We start from the raw sequence: 17,119 nt of genomic DNA on the forward strand, positions 1-17,119 counted from the left end.
AAACTTAAAGACAAGCAGTTAGTACAATGGAACAGAACACAATCATTTCTATCTATTAAAAAAAAAAATCTTTAGAAATCTCTAAGATCACATATTTCAGAAGTCTCCAAATATAGTATTATCTTTTAAGTAAAAAGCTTTTAATGCCTTTGTTATTAATATTTTCTTCCTAGAATTCAAAGTTTGTAAACCATGGGAATTAAGGGGAAGTACAGAATTCCAGAAATACCTTCAAAGGGGGGTAAGGCACGGGAGGAAGGGAATTTTCAAATAGGCAAAGAAATTTTCTAGCTTTTGGTGACAACTTACATCACTCTAAACAGAGAAACTCACAAACTATGAAACATTTCTCAAACTAAAGAAATAAGGCAATACTAACTCAGGCTCAGAGTAGAAAGTCTAAATACAAACCTTAGAATATGTAACAATTTAAGATAACATAAGTGATATTTCTAATCTATGAGAAAATAATATTTTATTTGATGGGGAAAAAAGAAAATGAAAGACAAGCCACAGACAAGGAGAAAATATATGTAAAAACACATATCTGATAAAAAACTGATATCTAACGTACAACAAAAAAGTCTTAAGACTCAACGATAAGAAAACAAATAATCCAATGAAAATGGGCAAAAGATATGGACAGACACCTCACCAAAGCAGACAGCATATGAGCAAATGAGCATATGAAAAGATGCTCAACATCGAATGTCATTAGGGAATTCCAAGTTAAAATAATGACATACCACTACACACCTACTTAAATGGCTAAAATCCAAAGTACTGACCACATCAAATGCTGGCAAGGACATAGAGCAACACATTGCTCACAGGAATGCAAAATGTTTTGCAAGACCATTTTGGCAGTTTCTTAAAAACTAAACATACTCATACCATATCACCCAGCAATTGTTCTCCTTGGCATTTACCCAAATCAGTTGAAAACTTAAGCCAACACAAAAACCTGCACACAATCGTTTACAGCAGCTTTATTCATAATTGATAAAATCTGGAAGTAACCAAGATGCTCTTTAACAGGTGAGCAGATAAACCTTAGTGCATCCATACAACAGAATAGAATTCAGCAACAAAAAGATATGAGCTATGGAGCCATGAAAAGGCAGGGAGGAACCTTAAATACACATTGCTGGGTGAAAAAAAAGCCAGTCTCAAAAGGCTACATACTTATAATTCCAACTATATGACATTCTGGAAAAGGCAAAACTATAGAGACAGTAAATAGATCAGTGGTTTTCAAGAGTTCACCAGGCAGAGGGGTGGGGTAGACCAAGGGGGCTGAAAAGGTGGAGCCCATAGCATTGTTACGGCAGTGAAACTATTCTGTATGATTCTGCAACAGTGGACATGTGTGAAAACAACTTTATATGTCAGATTTGTCAATGTACAACACAAAGAGCGAATCCTAATGTAAACTATGGACTTTATTTAATAACAATACATTAATATTGGCTTATCAATTTTAACAAATATACCACACTAATGGAAGATGTTAATAATAGAAGAAGAGGGAGTGAGGATATGGAAACTGTACTTTCCACTAAATTTTTCTGTAAACCTTAAACTGCTGAAAAAAATAAGTCTATTAATTTTTAATATTGTATAATATAAAGCAGTGGTCTCCAAGCTTTTTAGCACCAAGGACTGGTTTCATGGAAGACAATTTTTCCAAGGGGCCTTAATAGGTACAGGTCCGTGGCCCAGAGGTTGGGGACCACAGAAAAGGACTGGCTGGATTGGCACGGTGGCTCACACCTATAATCCTAGCACTGTGGGAGGCAGAGGCAGGAGAATTGCTTGAGGACAGGAGTTTAAGACCAGCCTGACCAAGAGTGAGATCCTATCTCCACAAAAAATAGAAAAATTAGCCGGGTGTGATGGCATGTGCCTGTAGCCCCAGCTACTCTGGAGGCTGAGACAGAAGAATTGCTTGAGCCCAGGACTTTGAGGCTGCAGTGAGCTATGATGACACCACCACACTCTAGCCTGGATGACAGAGCAAGACTCTGTCTCAAAACAAAACAAAAATGTATAAAGGATAACAATAAATTTATATTAAAAATTAGCTTTTACACTTTACATCAAGATAATTTCCAAATGTATTAAAATGTTAAAAAAAAAAAAGAATTCACGAAAGAACTTGAATGTAAGTAAATGTTTTTATAATCTTGGAGACAAATTATAATAACCTTTGGGATTATAATATTGCGGATAGCCTTTCCAAGCATGATACCAAAGGCAGAAAGCACAAAGAAAAACATAGATAAATCTAACCTTATATAAAACTTTTTTTTAAATCCAAGTTTAAAAACAAATGACAAACAAGGAAAGTCATCTGCAACTTACACGGCAGACAGAACTGAAATGCCTAACGTAGATTTAAAACCTCTAAGCAAAAGGAAAAAGGGAGGAAGGGAAGCAAATGACATGAACAGATAACTGACAAAAGAAATTAAAATAATCAAAGGACTTTCTTACATCTTTGGTTATTTCTTTAATCAAAGAAATGTACAATAAAACATCAAAATGACTAAAGGTATATTCTACGTATCAGAGCAGGAAATATTAAAAGGATGAATAATATTCTATACTGTTTACGGTATGGTGAATTAATCATTCTTCCACATATTGCCTAAAAAATTAAATTGACATAACATTCCTAAAAATATTTAACAAATTACATCAAAAGCCTTAAAATGCACACCCCCTCTGACCAAGCAATTCATTTCTAGGAGTTTGTCCTAAGGATATAATAAAGAATCTGAAACAAAAATGTATATACCAATGCAGTGCTTATAATTCAGAAAAATAGAAACCTAAATGTTTCTAGGAAATCATTAATAAAACTATAGAAAATCTATATAAAGTAAACCGTCATTTAAAATCGTACAAATCTATTGCTATGTAAACATATCCATTGGTAAGTGTTTGGGGTTAATACGTACAGTACAAAGAAGTCACACTATATACATTTACACAAACTGAACTGCAGTACCCCCACCCCCACCCCCGCAAAAAAAGGCAATGCTACCTGTCAGCGCATCCGATAAGTAAATGTCTCAAATAAAAAATCGAAAGGGAGAAGAGAGCTCCTTCAGGTAGTGTTAGTTTTCACATGTAGTTTTAGTTAGTTTAGGCTCTCATAAGGTGTTTAGTTAGTTTTAGCCTGTCATAATGTGAACATCTTGCTATATCTCACTGTGCTGAGTGTAATTTTATGGTTACTTGTTTTTAGTGTAAGAGGTCACTTAAGCCAACAACTTCATCTAGTGCTCAATTGCAGACACAATGATTCCTTTCCCCTAGAGGAAAAAACAATTGTGCTGTAGTTAAAAAGAGACAGTGTATATTAAATTCCTGAAGGATTCTCAAGGATAATTTTAACCAGATGTCATTTTTCACCTTACATGCTGATTTAAATATCGATTCTCATGTAGGAAACAACTGTTTTACTTGAGTAGAAAGTTTATTTTGCAAAATGAAATTGTGTGTATACAAAGAATAACATTCTAGAAGGACATTCATCCCATGGATGAAGTAGGTTATCTTTGGTGTGAGAATTTTCTTGTTTATGATATTTTATAAATAATAATCTAATCTTAATGTTTTATATGGAAAATGCATTATTTTTATAATAAATTTCATTCTGGAGGGTTACAAGGAAGGCAACTAGAAAGCTGTGGAACACTGAACTATAACCCCACCATTTCAGAGGGAAAAAATTCCATCAGTTCATTAACTAAAACAAGCATATTTTTAAATGCTAAAATATACACTAGTCAAATCTACTTAGCACAGATAATCTGCTTTCTTCTAAATCAATATATGTTTAAAAATCCATTTTGGAAGGAGCCTAGTGTGTAATCCTAGCACTATGGGAGGCTGAGGCAGAAAGATCACCTGAGCCCATGACTTTGCACCTGCAGTGAGCTATGAACATGCCACTGCACTCTAGCCTGGGCGACAAGCGAGACCCTGTCTCAAAAAAGAAAATTCATTTTGATCCCCTAAAGAGAAAAAAATATCCTATAAAATTAAAAAGCATTACACACAATTTGTTTCATACACTAGAAACAGGAAAGATGTCAAGTCAATCAGTGGGCAAAAATAAATTATTTTAACACTGTAGATACTATTTAACTAACAGCCACACAGCATTCACATGTGTATTCCTTAAAACAAGATGTGTACTAAAAGGAGCTAGAACTTCTCAGAGAAATAGCTGATCTTAGAAATGGCTGGGGCAGGATAGATACAAGATGAACCTGGAACGTCTTTGTTAGGCCCAAAATTAAGAAAGTGTTCTGAGAAATGATGGGACATGTCATAAGGACGTAAGAGCAAGCTTGAGAAGGCCTACACTGGCTAACTCCAAGACAATCTGAGCACAAAAATCATTAAGGATGGTAATAAATAATAAACCACTGAGAGAAAAAAATCTGCAAGTTCATGATAGACACACAGACAGACAAAGGAGGGCTCTTGATTACAACAAAACGCCAAGTATTAATTGAAAAATGTAGAAGAGTGCTGCTGTTAGAAAACTCGTTTTTCAACCATAGTAGAAACTGGTTCAGGCAAGAATCATCAATGGATGCTAAGTATAGGTGGAAATTTTGCTAAAGAGCAGTATATGTACATGGCGTTAAAGTATCTCCCCCACATATTGCTTATATTAAGATGCAAGAGGAAAAAAACTGTGACTGTAGAGTTGACAATTCATAAGGATTATTAGGGAAGATGAAAAAAAAATAGAGTTGACAATTCAGACAACACCTGAGTGATCAAAATTAACACCACCAAAAAAACCAAAAATTGTAATAACATCATCGATGAAGGGCAGATGAAATCATATATCTCCAGATGTGCAGAACCGTAAGCCAGGAATACACAATCTGAATCTAATCACAAGTAAACATCAGACAAATCCAAATGAGAAACATTACATAAAAAAATGAAAGTGATGAGGAACCGTGTTCTTCACAAATGTCAGCATCACAAAAGGCAAAGAAAGGCTGTGGAAATGTGCCCAGATTAAAGGAGAGTAAAGAGACATGACAACTAAATGTTAATACCTGGTCCTAGACTGGATCCTATACTTATGAAAACTTTGACCCTACATAGATGAAATGGCTTAGAAGAAATGTTTACAGATGCTTTTACAGTTCTATGATTGCAAAATTTTAAAGAGAATTCTCTAGATTCAAAATAATCAAAACACTGCTTCAGAGCAGTAAGCAAAACCATTAGCAAATAAACAACTCAATCTAATCAAATCAAAACCACCAAGTGAAAAGTTAATAAAATTCTCCAATTCCATAAACTTTTAGCCAACAGTCTGATCCACATCCTGTTATGTTTTTCTTGCTCAAACCTAGCCTTCAAAGTTATACATGCACATACACATACACACACACAAGAAGTTAGTGATAGGCTAAAATGTAACATCAGTGGGACCAAAATAAAGCAAAAGAAATCTAAGAAATATTGATATTTTTACCACTATAGGTAGAAGTTCTCAAACCTCGATTACTTAAGTAAATACACTTTTCAGATGTGCAAATTCCATCATTATAAATATCATTTCATTATAAACACTCTCCTTCACAGCAATAATGGTTTTTTAAAAAGACTAACTTTGTAGATCAACATCTGTCTTAAACATTGTTGTTATTAGTGTTCTTTATCACATTAAAATAGTCAACTCTGAAAAAAATGATAAAGAACATCCTAATAGCTGAAGGTAAAAAGAGGCTGTGGATTTAAGACTAGTTGAGTTCAATTTCTGGCTCCACAATTTAGCATCTGAGGCCAAGGGCAAGGCTAGTCATTTTTTGGTTCCTCAGTTTTCTAATCAATAGAATGGTAAAATCACCTCAGACAGGTGAATACATACCTCATAGGATTACGATGACTAAATAAGATACTTGTATTAGCACACAGAAAGTGCTCAATAAATATTAGCCAATATTATCTTTTCCACACACTTAAAAAGGAGGTAGCTAATATAGTCGAATTCATTGAAATAGAAAATAGAATGGTGGTTACGAGGGGCTGAGGAGTGGAAGGAAAGAGGAGTAGTTATTTAAAGGGTATAGAGTTTCAGTTTTGCAAGATGAAAACATTCTGAAGATTTGTTTCACAACAATATGAATATATTTAACATTTAAAAATGGTTAACATGGTAAAGGACTCATAATTTTTGAAACCAAGTATCTACTAATAAGGACATGGTAATATCCTGTACTGTTTATAAGGGCTAGAAAACTATCAGAGTAGCAACAAATGAACTAGGAACTAAAAAACTCATAAATGGACAGTGTTATTACATTATCCATTTTCACTCTGAAATATCTGCAGAACTAAAATAAAACACTGCATTAAAATAAGCTTGCTATTTATTGCAGACAAACTATACAAATCACATGACTCAACTTACTCAAGTCTCTAAAACTAGCCTGATCTTGAGCCTAGATTTTTCTCCTGTGCACAAGGAAACCAGATGAGTTCTCTGACTCCCTAAGAAATAACTGCAGGGGTCTAGAAAATCTCTAAGGACTACCAGGATCATCTCAGATCCCAGACACCTTAGAATCAGGAATGATCCAAAACCACTACGGACCTGAACATCTGGGCTTTGATTATAATCAAACCATATCCATTCTACTTTACTCACAAAATTTTTAAACCTAAGTACAGAACATGGGAATACAAAATCAAATATATTCAGTTTTCAAATTGCTCTCACCTAAATCAGGGAGTGAAATTAGACAGACATTATGTCCCATTTATACAAACATAATCACCAGATCAGAATAAATTTTAAACAAATGTGCAGCTCATGGATTTTAAGCTATAACTTTAAATATTCAGCCCTAAAGAAACAACTTAGCTAAAACTTAAAAGTTAATAAAAACTTTTCTGCTTTCAGTAATTTTTAAATCTTCAAGCCATCCTTCAAGGATACTACCAAGCATCAGTGCTAGAACAATACTTTCTATATTTCATTAAATTGAGAATATTATGAATTACAAAATAGACCATTATTTCATGTGCCACTAAGAATGCAAAAACACTGTCAATTAAAAAAATGACATACACCAGTTATAAAACACTTCCCAAATTCGGAGGTATTAAAATGTTTAAAAATTGGTATCTTAAAACAGATGTAATGCAGTATGTACATGCTTGTCCCTCTGAATAATCTGAAGGTACAGGGAATCTACTCTATATATCGACCACAGAAAGTGGGGGGAAAAATCAGTATTTCTATATCAACGAAACCCCTAGAGACCCAAACAAACTTTTTTTTAAAATGCATGAAAAGTCAATACTAACTACCAGTTCAAAGAATCAGTAAATAAATAATCAATGCAGATTGCAAATCCAAAGATAAGGAGTATTCAAGGCAAAAAACTAGATAATTCACTATAGCCTAAGTAAATGATTTCCAAACCAAGGAAGTGAAGAGCCTAACCACCAAATGACTTTCAAACAAATGGTCCACAGATACCAGCTCAGAAGACAGAATGCCACTTACTGAAGGAAAAAATAGCTAATTGAGGATTTTTCAGTGCATACTATAAACACAATGAACTACTTTAGCTTAGAGCAATTTGGGCTTCAAGTACATTATGACAATGTTTCAAAGACCATGGCAGAGATGTAAGGCAAAAAGAAAATGTTACTGGTTAAAACATTTTTCAAATTAAGTAATAAAAGTTAATAAATTAACCCAATTACAGCAAACACAAGAGAACCCATTTATTAATTCAGCAGTATCAACAATTAAGGCAATTATAGTATGGGAACACACAAAAACCTCTATTAAATTTGTCTATTTCAAAACTCCTAAAATCTATTACTATTCTTATACCAAAATCTGATACCAAATCCTATAAAACATTAAAATGTCAGGCAATCTAAACATCAAAGTAAATTCACAACCAGTGAAATTATACAGGAGAAATAATATTCACAAATATAAACTTAATAACTGGAAAGGTAACCCTATCAAAATTCAATCATGCATAAGAACAGATAAATACATTCAAAACAGGCAAGGTAGAATATGTCAAAAATGCCTCCTAACATAGCAAATCTACCACCAATGTAGAGGGAAATATAAGTGTATATTGTTTAATTACTTCACTGACCATTTAGTTTTCTTAAGTTACAGCCTCCACATAAAGACTGCAGTCTATGTCTATGTATTTATGTAAATGAGGACACACAAGTCATATTGTTTGTTTTCCTAAACAGCGACCCCAGTAAATAAAAAATTACTAGGTTTAACATTGATTTAGAAAGACAAATAATTAAAAAATCATCTTTTCTTTCCCTTTTTTGCTGTTTTTTCAGAGGAATCCAATTTGATCGTCCATTTGGACCTTAAAGCTCACAACTTAGAAGTTCAAATGTAGAAAATGTCGATCAATGCTAACAAAAATAGCAAAATGTCGATAATTTTTGAAGACGGGTGAAAGGTGTAAGGCAGTTCATTATACTGTGCTCTCTATTCTTATGTATGTTTTTAAAATTCTATAATAACGTTAAATTTTTAGAAATTGTTCAGGTATATCAGGTGATCTTCCTAAAAATCTTTAATTCTAAAACAAATTTAGTGGGAAGCATCAATTTATCAATAATTTAACAGGATACACTGACTTGAAGGCAGTACTCAAATCACACCAACAATTACTCTACCAATAGACAGATATAAGGGTATACCTGATTGGAAGTTACTGAGGAAATGAAATGCAATTAAGTATATGTCTCATTTTAAAATGGTATATAGTTGATGACTAATAAAAAATTTTCATTCTTAGAACTGGAAGGGACAAATTTTCTTGTTCAGTGGTTTGCAAACTCTTGAGGTACCTGAAGAAAAGGGCCAGAGAAGACAAGTCACCTTGTTTTATATATCAGGGATTATATAGAAAATATAAGATGTTTTAAAAAAGGATCTAGCTACTTAAAAAAAAAAGCTTAAAGCCCACTGTTCCATTTCACTGCCTACATTCTACAACTAATGCAGTGGCCTAGAAAAGGTTAAATGATTTGTATAGTATCATTCAATTAATGGCATTTTCAGGAATAGAATTCAGGATTCTTGAATTGCCCAATTCTCCTTTCAAACAATGTACCACCTAAAATTTAAGTTACAGTTAAGAATAAAATTGTTTCAATCTTCTTGTCTGTAAAATAAGTTTATTAGACTAGATCATGTCTAAGATCATTTCCAGGACTAAAATTTTTAATCCATGAATGCCAAGTTAAACAGAGGTCTATATTAAGGGAATCATATTCTTAAACATAGCAGAACCCTTCAAGCATCTTCAAGGACTTCAGAGAAATACAAGTCAAATACCAAAACAAACTAACAGTAATTCAAACATTATCCTTTGGGTCCTGAAACATTTCTGCAACTTCTCCATCTTTTAATCTTGCTCGGATGCGAAACACTGTTCTCAAAGACTGCTAAATAATCATACTGAAAGCTTTTTGGTAACTAGATATTTTTGGAAAAGATATTGGCCTATGAAAAACATACAACTCGCTGAAGATGCTCAAGCTACGGAATACCACATACAGAATCAAGTACATCATTCTCGTTTAAAATAATTGCATTGAGAAAAGTAGTAAGCAGAGCTGACAGATAATGGTCACAAAGTTTTAATTCCCACCTATTAAAGCCTGAAAGAGGTTGCTCTGAAATATGTTAATAACCCGTTCTATGGAACTTCTGAGTTGTCTGTCTTCAGTTTGGCTTAGTTTTGAACGATATTCTTCCAAAAGAAGCAACGCTCTCTGGGTATCTGAGAAGAAAAGAAGAGCCTGATTAACTTATATATTTACCAAAAAAAATGTATTACATGCTAGTGCAAATAATTCTGTAAGACATCTAAACAGTTCCCCAAATACTCCAGGTCAACCAATATCACTATGTTCATGTACATCTATTCCCTAGAATGATCAAAAAAACTTTAAAAACATGTATCACAGTAGAAAATGGAGTGAAAGTGAACAGTTTGTAATAAATGTGCACTGGTAATGTGCCACAGTAAAAGATCAACGTATTAGTAACTCAGTTTCAGATTACCTGATATGCAAAAACAGATTATCTACAATTTGTCATTAAAATCCAAAGTTTAAGTCTTTCAAAATACTAGTTCTTAGTATCCCACAGTTGCTCACAAAGTAGTGTTTAGGAAGAATGACGAATACTAAAACACCAATTCAGAGTTCTTTAAAGACATGGGGGCAGTGGTTTAATTGCCTCACTAATCACTAGCGAGATGTCAAGAAAGTAAGTTTAACAAACATTTAGGTGTTTCCATCTTCTGAAATGATGTGAGGCTTAGATTTCCTAAGCAATAAAGCTAGGACCATGCTGTCTCATCAAAGTTACAAACAGTTTTAAAACATCAATTACAAAACTGACATATGGAATAGCAAGTGACATCCACAAAGAGTTCCGAAGTAAATTCTCACCTTGCTTCCGGACCGGCATTTTTCTCCAGAAGAAGGAAGAGAGCAAACACCTTTAAAAACACAAAACAGAACGGAGAAAGAACTAAACAATAGAATAGAATCGTAGAAAAACTAGCAATCCCCCTACTGAAATCGAAAAGCTCCCATCTCTCTTTGAAAAGCCCCCCTTACAAAGTTTTCCCAAGTGAAAGCAAGTGCCTCAAAACCCAGCAGTGTCCGTCAACGTAGAAAGGTTTTTCCTAGGGGTGGGGTAGCCTGCAAGTAAGAGCAGACAGAAGCCTGCTTCCACATTCTCCTCTAAAGCTTCCCCGTCCCCAAAGAGCACTAAATGCCTAGACTTGCGGCAGTCTCTTGCCCGGCACAAGTAACCACACTGCCCACCTGCTACTGGGGGCGGGGTGGGTGAAAAGGCGCTCCGACCCTTGGCCCGGGAGCCAGCAGCGGCCACAGAGCGCTGAGAGGGACCACCTGGGCTGGCCACCCGCCCTCCTCAGGTCCCCTCCCCTCGCTTGCCTCTCTCGGTGCTCGCTTCCTCCGGGATACTCCAGCGGGGACCGAACGGGGCAGCGGCCGCTCTCCACGACGCCCTCGCGCCCCACATGCACACCTCCGCGGGCCCCCACACCTGCGGCGCTGCCACAAAGTTCCTGCAGGCGGGGCGTTCGGAGCTGGGGTGCGCCCCGGACCCGACTCGGAGCAGCTCCCCCGCGCGGCCCCGCTCCACGTACCCCCGCCCCGCCCGGTGCTCGAGGAGCTGAGCGAGGGGGTGAAGGGACGGGGGAGGAGCTCCCCTTGTCGGCCGCACCCCCGATGCCTCTTCCTCCTCAGCTGCGCCACCTCCTCACTCGCAGCGGCCCGCTAGCCCGCTCGCCCTCTCGCCTACTAGCCGCTCCACCCCCGGAACCTCGCCTTTTTCCGCGCCCCCAATCGTTCTCCCCCCAAACTTTCCGTCAAGATGGCGGCCCCGGAGCTGGAGTGCCGCGCCCCCACGTGACCGTTTTCCCGGCGCTCTGAACCAATGGGAAGTGAGGAGGCGGCTCGCGCCGAGCCTCCGGCTCTCAGCGCTGCTACCTTTAGGTTGGAAGGGGGAGTAGGGTCTGGAGAGGGCTGGCGAAGTCGAAAGGGGACCGGAGAGCATCCTCAGTGAACCTCCTCGTTTAAAAGGGCGGCCACCTAAGTGGCTCTGAGGACAAAGGAATTAACACAGAGACTCTACAGGTGGTCTAGGGTGGCCCTGGAAGAGCCCGCCTTTACCCCGCCTAGCCCACCGGTGTGTCCGGCCGTTCTGAGCTAGTAGCGGGCAAGGAAGGGTCGGAGTGTCCGAAGAGAGACGTGATCTCACCTACACTAGATCCAAGACACGCATTCCGAGAGACCGCTTAACCTCACTGAACACGTGCTGTTTCCAACTCCAAGGCAGGAGAGAGCGCCTGGCGCGGACCCCCAACCGCGAAAAGCGTACTGGAGCCGCCAACTGCGCCTCCCGTATTAGGGGGCAGGGGGCGGGACTTGGGTGGGGGAAACGGAGGAGTTTGGGCGGAGCTAGGGGGTGCCATCTCTACGTCTCCTTCCACTTTGTACTGAATTTTTAAAAGTTACTATTCTCCCCTCTGTAAAAGGTGTGTGTGTGGAGGGGGCGTCATTAAAGTAGAGCATGTTAAATAGGGAGAGTGGCTAATTTGGTAAGAGTTTGAGGGTTTTAGTAGAGGATTTTTAAGTGATTAATTACAAGTACTAGTGCATTTAAGTGTGGAGAGATGAGGTTCATTCATTCATTAGCTCATTCATTCATTCATTTTCCCCGAGCCTGCATCCCTGCCCAGTCATCATCTCAGGTATTACCCAAACTCTGGCGGTCCCTTTAAGAACTCACCTGTAGACACCTCCTCCCAAGCTGAGCCGCCCTTGCCAGCTCCACTGGTTTAAGTTTCCAGTGCACCTCTGAGCGAGCAGAACAACTGGCCTCCAGAGACCCTTCCAGGCTGAGCCATCTGGTCGTAGAAGGAGAATCCGGAAAGCTCTCCAAGGTCTTTGAGCCTCTTCTGGGTAACAAGGACCTTCCTGCTCTGAGGTCCAGAGAGAATTTGCCCAAGGTCACCCAGAGTTAGTGACAGAACTGGAAACCCGGAGATTATGTCTTTCAAAACCGGAAGGCTCTTCCCAGTAAACCTGACAGCCTTTCAGTGAGGCTTATCCATTGGCTAATAAAGGGAAGTCCAAAGAGCCTTGTATTGTAACCATAACAGTTACTGAGAGGTATGCTGGCCACCGGTTTCACTTTAGGATTACACCTTGAATTCCTAACTTGTGAGAACCCAACAACTTTAGAATTCATCTAGACCCACTCACTCTCTCAGTTTAAGATAAAGAAACTGAAGTCCAGAAAAGGGAAGCAACTTGCCCAAGGACATGTAGGCTAATCAGTAACAGAGCAGCCCAGAACTCAGGTCTCCTAGCTCTACTCCAGGGCTCTTTCCACTATGAATTTGGACAACTTGACAGAGGCGCGTTGGCATATTGGCAGCAGATCTCTATGCTTTCCTGAATCAGACATCCTGGGATCTTGCACAACAGCTAAAGCAACAGAGAAAATGGGATGGAAAGGTCAAAGAGGGGGAAGGGTTCCTAAAAACAAGGAACTTAACATGGGAATGGGGATTATTTAATAATGAAAATGGCTGATGGCATGCCTGATATTATCAAGACTTCATTGATGACCTGTGAGTGGAATGGTTCCAATAAGAAACCATTCTAAGAATGGAATCTCTTCAGAATTCAGGAGGAGAAGGGAGGGAAATTTGCTCTCTCCCTTGATAATGTTCAGTGTTCATATATATGTTCACTTGCTGGGCAATGGGAATAGAAGTAAGATCCAAGTCCTGCTCTCAAGGACCCACAACCTCGCAGCAAATGGACAAAGGCCAATGCAACTTTTCCAAGAGGACACTGAGGAATCAAAAGCAAAATTTGTGTAAGTTCTCAATGTCATCCCAGTCCTCTTCTAAAAACAGGAGGAGGAGGAAGAGGAGAAAAAGAGGCCATGTTGCCCGTCTTTCCTATCATTCTCTGTAACAACTCTATTTGTTTGCCAGAAATGTCCAAAAGCAGGAATGAACCTAGCACTTGTTCTACGCCTTACCCTAAGGGGGATGTGAAGGGCAAGTCCCTAGCAAGTAAATGTATATGAACAATGGAGAAAGGGCCTTTACTCTTCATTCCTCCTTACTACCCATCTGTATTATTAATTTCTGCAAAACAAATTCCTCAAAGCTTAGTGGCCTAAAACTTAGTAGCTTATTAATTTAAACAGCAATAAACATTATCTCACAGTTTCTGTGGATCAGGAATTCAGGAGCAGCTTAGTTGGATGGTTCTAGCTCAGGGTCTTAAGAGGTTGCAGGCAAGATGTCTACCAGGGCAGCAGACATCTGGAGGCTTCACTGGGGCTACGGGAAGCTCTTTCAGCATGGCTCACTCACATGGCTAGTAAGTCCATGCTGGCTGTTGGTGGCCAGAAGCCTCAGTTTCTCACGTCGAAGACCTTCTTATTGGGCTGCTTGAGTGTCTTCATGAGATGGTGGCTGACTTCCACCAGAGCAAGTAATTCAAGAGGGCAAGACAGAAACCACAATGTCTTTAATGACCTTGTCTCAGAAGTAACACTCTCTCTTAGTCCGTTAGGGCTGCTATAACAAAATACCTTAGACTGGGTAATTTATAAACAACAGAGATTTATTGCTCAGAGTTCCGGAGATTAGGAAGTCCAAAATCAAAACACCAGCAGATCTGGTGTCTGATGATAGCCCTGTTCCTCATAAATGGCGCCTTCTTGCTGCATCTTCCTTCACATGGTATAAGGGGTGAACACGCTCTATCAGGCCTCTTTTATAAAGGCACTAATCCCATTCAGGAGGACTTCACTTCAAAAACTAATCACTTCCCAAAGGCCCCACCTCTTAATACAGTCACTTTGAAGGTTAAGATTTTGATATATTAATGGCAGGGGGAGACACAAACATTCAGACCATAGCACACTCCATAATTTCCATAATTTCCTATTGGTTACTGAGATCAGCCTCAAGGATATGAAAACCAGGAGATGAGACTCACTAGGGGCCATCTTGGAGGCTGGCTACCACATCATCACAACACATAAAGCAATGACATCTGGATTTTTCCAACTTGTATTTCCTCAAGTCTTCCTAACTTTGTGCAGTTAGCAGCTGCCATCGAATTAGACCCAATACAGGATCCGATTACTTTTCCAACCTCCTCATTTAAAAAAATGCATATATATACACACACACTCATACATATGTGTGTATATACGTATAAATATATATATATATGAATAAAAGAAGTTACTACAACAAGGTACTGTGGGTAAAGCTGTTCACACAACTTTCCAGCTCCAAGTTAACTTTCCTTTTGAGGAGCCTAAAAGGCTTAGGAGTCAAATGACCACAGGGAAAGGCTCAACTCTCATTCTTTTATCAAAATGTCAGATTCAATCTCAAAAAATATTGTCTCTCAATTCCAAATCTTCCCTTCCAAACCGTCCTTCCACTCAAGCCACCTTTGTAGCTTCATGTCTCTTTGTCCTCTCCCCAATCCAAGCCCCCAGCCTATACTCTGTAAAGGTTTCCAGGTCCTGCCAGACTCTAATGCATTGTTTGCTCTCACTCCAGCAGAGGAGCAGTGCACTGCCTGTGCTAAGACAATCATTAAAAGGAAAGGATTTGATGCTGCCAAAAAACCTTAGGCCAGGTTAGACTGCAAGAAGAGGAACAGTGTCAAGAATGATGACAGTGACCATATTGATCAGACCTTCACGAGAGCCCAGGGGGCATTTCTTGGCAGCACACTGTAAAAGGGATCTAGACAAATTGGTATCTGGAAAGAAGAAAGTAACCAGAGCAATCAGGGAACGATTGTAGAATCTAGAGCCATTTCATTGGGAAAAGAGAGGACTCCAGGGACCTTAACTTCAATCTTCAAACAAGCTTATTCTGTGTGTCCAGGGAGCAGAACTGCAGCCAAGGGATGAAAATTCAACCAATGGATGAACACAGGAAGTTCTTCCTTAACATGATTTGTCACAAACTATCCAAAATTTCAAAGAGCTACCTAAAGGTGGTGGGGGTTTCCTATCAGGAAGAGGCTGAATGAACCCAGCAAGGATTCTGTTTCAGAGGGTGGTAGATACCCAGGACAGAAGGTTGCACTAGGTGACCTCTGAAACTACAGTTCTAAATCATTGAAACTTCAGTCCCTGGTGAATGCTAAAATGGTACCATTTTATCTATTAATACATCAAAAATACATTCTATCCAATTTAAGTGGTACCAAGACTGATCTCTTTCTCATAGATAATTCTTATCAGAATAAAAGGTACAAGTTGAAAAGTTGAAACCAATACCCTTTAAAATGTGGACAGTTGCCTATCTCCATGACAGGCAATTAGGCACTGAACTCATGTTTTGTAATGGAGGATTCACCCTCAAATTTCTATAGTATGCTATAATGGGTTCTTAAGTGTAGGACTAATAATTACCACCCATTTAAACTTGGTATAACTTTATACTGATATAGCCCTTCATATAGTGTTCAAAGACAGATTTCACTCATTTTAGTTTCACAGCAACCTATGAGATAAATGTATTGGTTATGATCTCCCACTTTGCAAAAGAGGACACCTGGGAAGAAGGAAATAAATAACTAGTTTAGGACACCACAGCTAGCTGGTAATGGAGCTAAACTGAACATTAGTTCATTGTGTTTTCCATTAGTTTACATTGCTTTTTCTCTACTTGGTTCCTTTCTAAATTAAGCAAAATAAAGCAAAACAAACAAACAAACAAAAACTCTGTGTGTGGGGGAGTGATGTAAGTGCGTAAGAGATAGAGACAGAAACAGATAAGAAAGAGAGAAAGAGAGATTAAGAAAAAGAAATAAAAAGAGAGGAGAGGCTGAGAGAGGTTCAGATAAAATAAAGCACAAATAATGGGCTACTCTGTTATATAGTATATTTGTCATATATTTAAATGCCTTTAACAGTGGAGATAATTTTGATAGAAATAGGAATGTTGTCTCTGACCTAAAAGAAGTAAACATCCACACCCTGGTTATATGTTAGGACCTAAATGAATTAGGTTTGGGAGATTCTTATTTTTTTAATGCAAAGATGAATATTTAAAATACTCTGTAGCTTCCATCTCTTCTTCCTTAACCCTGACAAGTATCCTTGAGTATGAATGGGAGGTTTTATAGATGCATGAGACATCGGACTGGAAGGGCTTTTAGATACCATCTAGTGCCATCCCCTCATTGACAAACATGTGAAGTAAGCTCCAAAAGAGATCCCAGACAGCATCAGCACACAATTATCAAAGGACTTTCCCCTGATACCAGAAAGCTACTGGCATTTCAGAAATAACCTTTCTTTTAGAGAGAAGGGGTGGGGGTGGGGGAGAAATTAGTGATGTATTCTATAGATACATTTCTAAGTTTAACCAAATTTGCCTCTCTGCTTCTGAAGAATTTGTGGTATTGACAGAACCATGGGCTCCTATATTGAAGTCCTCAGGATTATACTAAATCTCCTTAC

General features: G+C 38.4%; 1 protein-coding gene across 4 annotated transcripts in view; it reads right to left on the minus strand.

The window, feature by feature from the left end:
• Positions 1-12,405, minus strand: part of DLG1 (discs, large homolog 1 (Drosophila)) — a 277,439-nt gene extending 265,034 nt beyond the window's left edge. For 3 of the 4 annotated variants that reach the window (XM_012641549.1, XM_012641557.1, XM_012641534.1), the window contains exons 1-3: positions 11,026-11,462; positions 10,513-10,562; positions 9,705-9,836 (exon numbers count right to left, since the gene is read on the minus strand). In XM_012641549.1, coding sequence (XP_012497003.1) covers positions 9,705-9,836; positions 10,513-10,531 — 151 coding nt within the window. In that variant the 5' untranslated portion in view covers positions 10,532-10,562; positions 11,026-11,462. Of the gene's footprint in view, positions 1-9,704; positions 9,837-10,512; positions 10,563-11,025; positions 11,463-12,385 lie in introns of those variants that run through there. The other variant, XM_012641542.1, reaches the window with a different exon arrangement.
• Between the last annotated feature and the right edge of the window lie 4,714 nt (positions 12,406-17,119).

The sequence above is a fragment of the Propithecus coquereli genome, unplaced genomic scaffold (assembly GCF_000956105.1).
Source record: "Propithecus coquereli isolate 6110/MARCELLA unplaced genomic scaffold, Pcoq_1.0 Scaffold10, whole genome shotgun sequence".
Lineage (NCBI taxonomy): Eukaryota > Metazoa > Chordata > Mammalia > Primates > Indriidae > Propithecus > Propithecus coquereli.